Below are 12,053 nucleotides of genomic sequence, written 5' to 3' on the forward strand. Positions count from 1 at the left end.
GCATCCGAATAGTCATCATGTTGCCAAAGTAAGAGTTTGAAAAATGGTGTGAACTAGCTTCAGTGGCGCCTGCCGAGTGTTAGTTTATTGGGATAGATAATTATCAGCTCGAATAATTGGTGCTTTTGCTACCATGGAACGCTCGTTGTCAGCAAAGCCGTGTACACCAAATCACCTCCACAAAATATGTTGCCCCCACCCCGAATTATTCCACGATTGAGGCTTTCTTTTGAACACTGAATGGGAATCTCCGGAGCCGAGTCTGTTTTTTGAGGCATTCTCCAGGCGTGGCCTTCATGTAAAGAGAGGTATTGTATTGCCTAGTTCCAGTCTGTCAATAATTGCAATATAGCGGATATGGTAGTTAGCTGCTTTAAAGAAAGATCAATTCGAGTTCAGCCATGTACAGGTCGCTTTCAATTTAGCTCACAATACAAATTCCCATTGCGGGCTCTGAAAATCCAAGTTAGGTTATGGAAGCAGGTGGGTATCGATGAACATGCTAAGTATACACAAATTGGCCCGATGGGCATTTCACTGATCTGAAGAAATGAATTATTTACTTACCCCGAATAGTACAGGTCTTTTCCGAACATTCCCAAATTCGGTAGGTTGGTTTCCGGATCACGTGGAGTTTGCGGCGTCCCATCTTCCTTTCGTAGGTACGGGTACAGATATATTGACACCCCCTTAAATGAAACATAGAATGAAGTAGGTCAACCGAAAGATCTCGGTACGGGACTAAAACCCAAAAAGAAAGGTGACCGCTAGTCCTATCAGCTAGATGTCTTAACTCCAACGCTTTCACAGTTGCGTTACAAGTAGCATGCAAAGGAATGTCAGAATCCTTGTCAATATTTTCCCGGTACGCTAACCACATTCGCAAGTATGATCGACATGGAGTATCTAACTTCATCCGGTAAGAACAAGGACATATATTTTTGGACTGCGTAATTTATCCCCCATATGACATGTATCATAATTTTCAGTTTCCTCAAATCAGCTGAAGTTTAATTGTCATCTGCAGGCTTGGAGCCAGAAAATCTAGTGCTCACACGTTCAATCCATACCATGTACGAGACAAAAAGCACTGTGACCAAGCTTTACAAGATTTCCCACATTTTGGACCTTCGGATAAAGTCCAAGCCAATGGCTTGGTTGCTAATATGTATTCCACATAAATCGATGAGCAGTTGCAAAAAACGATTGTCCGCTTGCACGTGTAGGTTTTTCCAGCAAGTTGGATCACAGCTTCATACTCTTTCAAAATTCCCTCAATGAATTTGGGAATTTGGTTCGTGGACCTGTAGCAAACAGTCTGATGCTGCTAATATGTAGGTTAATATGTAGTTACTATTTATCGGCACATATTTTTCATCTATTTTCAGCAAACTGAAGTACTGCTTTCAATTTGTCCTGCTCAAGTGATCATGATCCGAAATCACTCAGTATATTCGGGAAAAGCCGAATCCGTTCATTTATTAGTCCTTTTACGTGGTAAGTCGAACTACTTGCTTTACTCACTACTAAAGCCTAAACGGACCCAGGTGGGAACTGAGTGGGGGGATTGCTCTTATGAATCTCACAGGAAGACTCTGTGAATACCAGACTGAAATTTTTCCCTCGTTACTTTAGGCACGTCTGCACACAGCGAATACATGTTTCCAAATCCATTCTATGTAGAAGATCAAATCTTTTCCCTGTGAATGAAAAAATGTACACTTAAATTGATTCGTTAATCACATTAAGTTCAATTTATTTACGGCTTTTCTCAGGACCCTTATAGAGGTCGGATTCTGCAACATTCGTTATGTCATCTACTGTGGCATGAGTTGACCGTAGTAAGTTCAGGACAGCGGCGTCTGACATAGTAACAAGGAGTTCAGTCGCTTGTGGTTACATAGTTGATTTTAGTGCTGGAGTCTATCACAACACGCTTGTTCGTGGTAGGTAGTGGTTAGCTCTCACCGCACATTCCAAATTCGGTGACAGAATGACCAAGAGACACGTTAGTAAAATCATGCAAACGATAAAAAAAGACCTCAACCAGGTAGAGCTGAAAGGTAACTGCCACAAAAAGTGCACCCGATAGTTAAGACGTACTCCTGGTTTCAACTGCAACTCCGTTCGTCTTGGATCCAAAGTTGCAGTAACTCAAATAATCGTTTCAGTTATATCCAAATCCTCAGTCGCACCGCTTCTATACTGACTAACACTCCGAATGTGAAAACAAGTATGCAGTTACCGGGTTCAAGTTACCGAGATAGTTCAAGTGGTTAGAGCGCGAATTTACTGACCGGAAGGTCCGTGGTTCGAACCCGGCCTCTGCCTCTCGACTTCCTCTGTCTAGGCTTGGGCGACCTGGCAGTATCCCAGTCCTCGTGCTTCCTTCGGCTAACATGGCATCTAGGCACTGAAAGGGTTACAGCTGAACGATTGTTTTACCGGGTTTCACATTTAAGGGGATTGTCGAGACGTAGAATATTTTTGGAGAGAAAAATTTAGGGCATCATTAATTGAGAAACTGACATGCAGGAGGTCTCCACAACAAATTTGATCCATATGAGGACGGGTATGATTCGGGCGATTAAGAGCGTTGCCCTAATGTTCCGTTTAAGCTGACAATATTGCAATACTCCCAAATAGAATCACTTTGTTAAGACCCAATACAAAACAGTGACTCTTTGCCTTTCTTTCTTTTCGGTATGTTCACTCATGACCATAACTATCTTCAACTAACCATATAGTTTCGTAAAACGATGTAGAGGCATACAGTGATCCACATTCCGAGGATTCTTTAGCTTATCCGCAAACTACGCGCACCGCACTGAGTTTATAACCCAATTTGGCATTTCATCATCCTCTTGAGGTTAAGTTACTCGCCTGAAGTTGATTACGTGGATAAAGAAGACTCATAAAACAAAGCATTTCAAAAGTTAGCGATTTGCCCTATGAGTGATTTCGATTCCGAACTGTAATACCAAGTTCAGGGTAAGGACGAACAATAAACTAATTCTGATAGAACTATGTTATTTATTTTCTGACTGAGCGAAGTGTATCGTATGCCCTTGAATTACGATCATATCTACCGGGTTAGCTAAACACTAGGGTTGCTTTAGGCACTCGAACAGACCGTGTAGTCAGCGAAAACAACCCATAGTGATTGATTGTGCATGTTTCCCCTTAAACGAGAATAATCGAACATTGAGTTCACAGTGAGTCGTTCTCTTTTGCACGACTCCTGCAAAGAGGTTCGTTTAACTTAATGTTTTGTCTGCTGAGACCTTACTCGAAGATAAATTTGGTTTGGGTGCAAATTCTAACAGCAACAGATATCGCCTAACTAGGTTGATTTCAACTTATTGCTCCTAAAGCAATCTCCTGTGAGTACAGTGATCATGAAGACCAGAAACTTTTTATTATAAAACGAGAATAGCTTTAGCAGCACAGTATGACCAGGGTTCACTTTGGTTCAACCAGTGTGGAGGGCGTCTAAAGCACATCATATAAGGCATACATTACGTGCACATTAAATTGACTCCTTGACATATAATATCACTTCGAGTGAATCAAAATTTTTCATTTAGATTCCGAGTGATTTCGCGATGAATACCACAGGCTTTCTCCGGGTTTAGAAAGCAATTGTCAAGGATATAAAACGATTCTTCAAATTCCCATCTGGGAACCAACTGGCGTCAAGGGGCTATAATGCACTCTTCAGTAAAATAGGGTAGAATTATCATGGTTTCTTTCTGCACGCAACTCATAGGGGACGCGTTGATTTTCGAGTGAATGTTCAACGGATTGCCGGAACAAATTTTCAGTGACACAAGTATTCAAAATATCCTGCTTCTCTGGTGAACAGAAATTTTCGGCAGATCACCAGACGTAGTGTTAAGTAAGGAACAGCGCATCCATTGGCGGCGATGAGTATAAACTCGTGGAATGCAGCCTACTTTGATATAACCGCTCACTTTTAACGTATGTAAAAGTAGCTCACACCCTCCGCTCTCTAAATTGCAGTCCACCCGTTTCATTCGACATGCTATACTTATGTATTGCACTCAGCGGTCTTGATGTATCTGACAGCATTCAAGTCGTTTACCACGATACGACCAGCGCAGCAAGAGTTCGGAATTATCCAAACACCAGCAGTAACAATTTCGTCAATATCTCATAGTGTGATAGTTCGTTTGGAATTATTAAAACCGAAATAAGAGCAGAATAATCTATTTTGCCGTTTACCCTATAAGTAAAATGTGTGATTAAGAGCCCTAGAACATACATTTTACGTTAGGACGAGCTTTGGGAGAAACTGCAGTTGTCGGCGAATGAAAATATAGTTTAAAATGGAAATTTCTCTTAAAAACAACTCTTGGATTATGGATATGCAATAAGACTGAGGGTATTATCCGTTAGTTATCTCTCTGAGCGCTAAATGGTGAGGTCTCGATCTGAGACTAATGAGGTGAAAGAAGAACTCGACCTGGAATCGGAAAGTCGTGGGTTCGCGTGCAACATACGTCCTGCGACTGTAGCTTTGCGTATATCTGGGTTTACATCCGTGGATTTTCAGAGCTTCGGTCATCGTTATGTCCAGTGAAGTCTTACGTGCCCTCTAGAATGCCAGCTTTACTCGTCTGATTTGACCCATAGTACCGACGTACTAACAAGATGACAGCATACCTACGGACAGATTAACAATGCAAAGTCAAGTGTTTAGAAACCCAGTCAATGTCATCTTCAGGGTATCGTATTCTGAATATGCCTGGTAGAATATGGTTGGATTTCGTATTGTTCTGTTGTATAATTCCTACATCTTACTATCAGATATCAGCATAGATTAATCAATCTGGATTTTTTCATTTATACAGGCAGTATCATTCGTAATCTGCAGATGCATTTTTGGTATGAAATCTTGAGAGGGAGGCTCAGAAGAATCCATGTTCTAACTAGTAAAATCAAATAATGTAGGCTTACCAGCGCGTGACAGACTTCGTGTACCATAACATCTGTCTGAAATCTTCTGGGATATTTGAACAAATTCGGACATATGGAGATGAATGCAGCCACGGGTCTGGAAGAGGTGGGAAAACGTTATACATTTTTCATGCTTTTCCGTCAGGGGCTAAAGTCCGGGGACATCTAAACGTAACCGTTGAAATGCTTATAATGTAGTAGAGAATGGGGATGAGCGCTCGCAATTATATTCCTTCAAGTTATAGCACCAGTAAAACGATTGCATACTATGTGCAGGCGAGGATACTCGCCTCAATTAAGGTAATCACTGAGTACGAGTACAGTTTATCCAAAGACAACTGTACTTAGCAGAATTCAGTTCAGCAGTCAGTCTGTTTCACAAGAGTTCTGCCATCCTCGAACTACTCATGAGTAGGCAAATTCTTCACACGTGTTAGTTTACAAACCGGGAAGAATTCGGTTCCATTTTCCAATGAGTCCAAGTAAAAACCGACTGTGGCCTTTAACTCTTTGAACCCGTCCGGAATTGCCTATTTTTGTATGAACGTTTATAATTATACTTTTCATGGCTATTTGTTCCTACTGTAGTTTACCAAATCAGTTCGCGAAAGGGAATAACAAATTTCCTCTGAATAGGGGAGAGTTTTACTAGTATAATTTTCTACTCATTTAGATGGATACTCAACGTCCTTCTTCGCACAGAATAGTTGTGTAGACGTCTTCCATGAACCTTTTTACACGTGGCTGTGTTCTTGAAGCTAATACTTCATACCAATGAACCAATTCAAGAGTGGTGCTCAAATTACACCCTTTTTGTACCAGTCTGTCTCTTTTAAAATCCACCGGGTAAGGAGATGGATATAAATTGTTGAGTAGATGTTTCAGTTAGCGCAAGTGTTTTTCAGTAAGCTGACCCACTTATGCGGTCTGTTCAAAATGCTGCATTCTGGGGTGGGTTTCATTCGTACGGGACGTAAAAAATCCTTAGCTTTTTGTGTTCCCCGAGTAGCCCTTCAGTCTAGCATCTGTTCCTATAGAAAAATCCAAGGTTAATTTGTTCAGGGTAATGTTCCCTCACTTGGTACAGCCTTAAGTACAATCTTAACAATGGGAACCGAGGTGTCTTTGTCGGATTTTATTTGCGAAATGTCGTTCACTCTTGCAGTAACTTTTGAAGGCCGGCTATCCCCTATAAGCCCACGGTGTCTATGGAGTAAATATCGCTCTTCTTTGTTTCCTGTCTCATCCTTTTACCAAGCACTGTTCGATTACTCGTCTTCTGACTTCCCAGTCACGTACCTGATATTATGTGACAGGGATACCGCGAAAGGTGAACTCCTGGTCATTTGGTATAGCTTTTAAAACTGAATTTGGCCCGATGCTAACAAGATCGCTTCCAACTCGCATAGAAATGGCTGGGCTAAACTCCTCTGGAATTATGCCCGATACGCGTCTCTTTAAACCTATTTGGTGAACTGAAGAACTACTAAATGAAGAGCCAGAAATAGCCGGTATGTATAAATGGCATATTGAGGTCACACTGAGGCCAGTTCAAGTAGAACAGAAATCTTGCATATGCTTTATATTGGCTTCCTTATGCATTCCTACCCTGACCCAGTTTTTCTTCAATCAACATGGTTCCAAGAATGACATTCAGTATGTGGCTGGGGTAAACTTTTATAGAATTAGATGCACTCAAACGCTGTTGTGTCATTATGAGTGGCACCATCTGGCATGTAAATGCCAGCTTCATAAAGGCCATAAATGAACGCCGCTTAAATACGGCGATCCACTGTAACGAAAGTACAAATAGTGTTTTTACGATGGCTTTACTAATAGACTCTGAGGCCACGTGGGCGCCGAATTGTATCTTTCTGTCTTTAGCCACATTGAACCAAGACAATAGGGAACAACCTAATCCCGGACACATTGTACAAGTGTAAGCGCACTCGAGAGCACAATCATCGTTCAAACGTAATAGATGACCAAACGAATGTTTTTATATACGTTGAATGGATTAGTTCAGCGCGGTAGCTCTTTACAGCGTTTTCAGATGCCTACAATAGATGCATTCTTGGTTTAAGATGGAGTAATCAATGACTAAAAAAGTCTAACTCCACAGGGGCCGAGTTTCTCGAGCAGTATTTAGGCCGGGGTGAATAGCTGTACAAAAGGCCATGTCTGAATGCATGAAGGCACACCAGACCCTATTCACTGAATTTTTTTCTTCACTGATGCTTTCGGATGAGATAGTGGAACCGAGGTATTCGAGAAAATTATACTGACCAATCAGGCCAATTTTAACTGTAGAGGCCTTTAAGTTAGTTCTAAGCAGCCTGGGGGAAGGGAATCGGTTATCGTAGTGTTGGCTTCTTATTATACAATCATTGCGTATTGTGCCAATTATTGGACCCCTTTGAAGTTCTTCCAACAAAGAGATCCATGTCATCAGGTACTCCATGATACTCGATTTGAGTTTGCACCTTAGCTGATTTCAGGTAGGATTCTACACCGTCGCCACTTTGCAGCTAGCAGCTAGGCGCTGCTGTGGCCAAGAAGTCTATCCCGCAGAAGATTGGCCAAAAGTTGGGGCATATGGCCCGATCCCTGATTGACAGAACGCTTGGGCCCAACATCCAATCATGACCCAGAATTAGTTGACTGCCGATTGCAAATGGCGTATCCAGTAGGCGTCTAAATTTCCAGAAGGTTGTCGCCACATACACTCTATATACGACGCACTGTATATGTATTCTTGACTTGATTTTGGGCGTGAATGTACGGTATGTTTGCTTTGATAAAAATGCTACCTTTGGAGGCTCAGACCGAGAACTAAGCTGATGAGGATACCTTTATTACAGCTGGATACCATTTGGAGGCAAAAACTGAGGAGTATCAGTGGTATTTGACAAACTCATGGCGTAAACTACTCGATGGCTAATTCGTGTATACGTGGAGGTTTTCAGTGGCTTTATCATTAGCTGACATCTTTCGCTTACTGCCACTTGAAGGGAACTTTGTTCCCAATGAACGCATACGTTTTATTCACTATTACCATGCAAGCAGTCCTGAAATAACTTCCGTTCGGGTCGTCATGTCTTGTAGCATGTTTCAGCGCTATGTAAATACAGTTTAGTTCCCAGGTTGAATAAACGTTTCCGTGGAGCGACACGCCGTCTACAACCTCCAGAGTGATCCCGTCTCCCTCGAGGTGTGTTGTTTGTTGTTTAATGAAAGACCAAGGGGACCCTAGATCATCTGGGTCTTCGCAATTGACGTCATACAATGCTAAGGCCTGGCTAGTTTTGAGATTCCTGGTCTGGTTTTAAGATGTTTTACCACGCGCAAGATGTATTCCATCCATCGCATCACCTTACCGTCATCGGAGCTGAGAAGTTCTCCATTTAGGTCGCACAGCAGTTTTGTTGGGAACGAAATATGCTTAGTTCCATGCATACAGAACAGAGGTTTGCTTAAACCATCAAATATCTGTTTAGTTCCCATGTCTGATGTTAAATGTAACCATCACTGAGGTGCAATTTGTCTTAGACAATCGCGCGACTGGAACACGTGAAACGCATCAAATTGCAATTTTTTATGGATAAATCGGTATTTACAACGCCACCGCACGTAGCGGGTCTCGCCTGGAGTTATTCGATGCGTAGCAGTCATCAGTGCTCCTAAACGGTAGTTCAACTCAGCAAACTATATTAATGATGCTAGCGTCTATTCTGTGGATGACGATATCTGAAAGTATCTGTTGGTTTTTGACACAACTAAACTGTACCATGATGGTACAATTCACACGAGCTTTCTTTCGTGCAGTAGCAAATTATGGCTTAGTCCCATATCGCACAAGGGTGTGATCTGTCTTCCTTGACTCCTAAAATCATCTACTCCCTCAAATCCATTATCCTCATTTAATGAGGCCCTTCGTGTGACAGCCTGCCAAGGAAGTCATGTATCCCTTGTTTAAGTACCTTGCCAGTAAGTTTTTTGGATACCGGAGAAGGAAAATGCTAAAGATGAGCTGGTTTTCGAAGGCGAACTTTACGAGCCTCACAGATTTGCAAAAAATTAGTCCAGCCTAAAATTACCAAGCGTTTGATGCGTTCTGTCCTCATGTTCAGCAATTCAGATGTGCCAGTAAGTCCCTACTAACAGAAAGTCTTTTTTTTTCACATGTAACATGTTTGTAGGAGTGGAGACGTAAACGGCTGTCACAGTCAAGACTCAAGCATGCGCATTTGAAGTACGTCACCGTGTACATTGTGGATACGAGATTCTGAACAATTGACTTGGTGTGAGAAAGGGTTCTTTAGGCACTGGGAACAACAGAGGCCTAAACTGCCGAATGATTCTCTGTGCAGTAGCCGGCAGGTAGCGTTGTTTCCACGATCCCCGATTCGCCATATTAGTGGGGCATCCAAAGCTTATATCTGATTGGCTGGAAGTGTAAGCAGTATACGAACAACAAAACAATCAGTCAGCGATTTCCTGTGGTGAGCTGTGGTGAGCACCACAGTTTGATTTATGACCATCCAAACTATCGAGCCAGTGGACAATAGGCTATTTTGAATTAGCAACGTTAACTGGATAGAAATACATGCATTCCTGCTATTGTTGACTAATTGACTAAAAAATTTGGAATTTTCTTGACGCCCCCAGGCGGATAACCAATGAACCGATCAGTTGACACTGAATTTGAACATTTCTTCGAACAACAAGCATTTCAAGCTTCAGTGTGTAAAGAAAACGCCTTTCGCAGCAGAGGTTATCTGCTATCTGGCTGCTTGAAAGCAGTCCAGTGGAATTCGATAAACGTTATACCTCGTTTCCAGAGGCACAAACTTTCAACCCTTCTGCGGTCAATAAAAACTCTGGTTACCAACAAAATATAACCCTATTTTGGAGAATTTTCCATCGTTAAATGAGACTTTTTTTCATTTTTCAGCATGACTGAGGGTGTGGTTTTCGAAAGCAATTAATATTGTTCCGGTACTTGATTTGTTGCAGTCATAAGAGATTATATGGTGACTAAATTTCATTTCCCACTCCCTTTCTGTGCTGCACAAAGGAATTCCTGGTTTCTATGTACGCCGAAAAAATAGTCCTTATGACACCTACCTGTCTTCTGTATGTTCCTGAGCACATAGCTCTTGGGCGGCAATTGTTACGTTACAAAGACTGTCTTTTCCCTTCACAATGTATAGGAGGGTATCCACATTGGGCAATCCAGCTCCCTTTGGTATAGTGACCCTGGAACCTTCATCTGTGCATATTCTACATTCCTGTTGGTGGAAATAGATTGGAGATGGGTTAAGTGTTTTCATACTTCCATGAAAGCAAAATTCAATTTGAAAACGAATAAATACATGCGGTTTTTAGTGTTTCAGGTGTTGAAACTTCATTAGCTCACGTTTGGTGTTCGAAAGTTTACTGATTATTTCCACGGGCCTCACAGAAAGCTTTTAGCAAAGCTAAAGTTTCGACGGAAAGCCAAATCGTGACAACCTTCATGTTTAATAATCAAAAATCTGCTGTCCTGGAATTTTGGACGTATTCTCGGATTAGTGGGAGGCGTTTTGTAAATAAAGCGCAGTCCACTGCCCACCACTGAGAAGTGCCTACGAGCTGGCTGCTGTAGACTGTAAGCAACTTTTGCAGAAGACTCGATTGGCTGTGGAAGAGCCGCCCACAAAGGTACTTGATTAAAATGGGACAGATGCTGACACAATATATCAGTCTGACAGAACAAAGTGAATCGAATTGGTTAAGATCGGCGACATCTGTCCTTCTCGGTCAGGGTTCCCGTCCAAAGCAACTCACCAAAGCTACTCAACTGATCAGATGTCTTCATGCTTTAGAGCTAATTCATGAACTAACCATCCCTGGACCGTCCTTATCGGATACACAGCAAAATAAAGAGGACTTTGTGAGCTAGATAGTCATCTGGCATGCGATGTATGTAGCTAGAAAACTGCGACCGATTGAACTATCAATGGAAAATTACTCTGCCTGAAAATCATCTGACATAGTCGCCTTACGCTCCAACCATATCTGCTCCATGCTCTGGAAGCATAGATGGACAAAAATCGTTTTCATAGACTTACTGTAACACTGGTACGTCTCTGATCCCTAAGGTGGGACAGATCGGAACGCGAGTCGGTCGCCTTACGCTCCAACCATATCTGCTCCATGCTCTGGAGGCATTGATGGACAAAAACCGTTTTTATAGACTTACTATATCACTGGTACGTCTCTGATCCTTAAGGTGGGACAGATCGGAACGCAGCAATGTACACTCTGCCTTCGGCAGCCAAGTTGGGGCACGTTGGCTCCACAAACGCCGTTGATTGACAAAACTCCACAAATAACAGTCTCTCACAATACGGAAACGAGTGACTCTTCATCGATGTCCTTTTTGTTAACTTTTCCGGTATCATTAGAACGTGGCTTACTAGCATACAGCCAGTAGTACCCGAACGATCACCACAGATCTGAAGCCTCACCAACACGACAAGGTGTCAGTTTTATGTCAAGGCTGACTGGACGCAGTCGTTAGTTAGCCAAAAAGTCATACTGCCAAAAGAATAATCTTCCGAGGAATCCTAAATGTACGTTTATTTACAGTCACACATATTTTGCTCGTTTTCATGAAGTACTTACGTGACTCGTAGAACGTCTCTTGTTTGTGCTTCAGACAAATTCCGAAAAACCTCTTCTGTGATGCGGGGAGTCCACAATGTTGAAAAAAACAGTGTACGAGTTCCGCAAGTTCGTTTTTTGTGCTAAACGATATTTCGTGTCGAATACATCCACACTTACGAGTGTTCCTTCGAAACATTTGAATACGACGATCAAGCCAGATGAACCGTATCTTAGTATTCGAAGCTCAGGCTGGTTTCCCATTGAACGGAGAGTTACATGTATAGCTTGAGAAATAATGCACGCAGAATGGCGACCTGTCCAATTCCGTTACGTATTTAAAATTCATATACATTTTCAACAGTAAGTTCAATTCGACAACTCACATCCAGCAGCGGTGGAGGGATTTGATTATCTCCACATTT

The 12,053-nt window shown here is 42.0% G+C and overlaps 1 protein-coding gene across 1 annotated transcript in view; it reads right to left on the minus strand.

The window, feature by feature from the left end:
• T265_13375 (hypothetical protein) overlaps positions 1-10,313 on the minus strand; it is a gene marked incomplete at both ends in the record, with an annotated part of 28,346 nt that extends 18,033 nt beyond the window's left edge. Inside the window, 3 exons of the mRNA XM_009168609.1 lie at positions 568-689; positions 4,981-5,077; positions 10,108-10,313. Coding sequence (XP_009166873.1) covers positions 568-689; positions 4,981-5,077; positions 10,108-10,313 — 425 coding nt within the window. The remainder of the gene's footprint in view (positions 1-567; positions 690-4,980; positions 5,078-10,107) is intronic.
• Between the last annotated feature and the right edge of the window lie 1,740 nt (positions 10,314-12,053).

Source organism: Opisthorchis viverrini, assembly GCF_000715545.1.
Source record: "Opisthorchis viverrini unplaced genomic scaffold opera_v5_61, whole genome shotgun sequence".
Lineage (NCBI taxonomy): Eukaryota > Metazoa > Platyhelminthes > Trematoda > Opisthorchiida > Opisthorchiidae > Opisthorchis > Opisthorchis viverrini.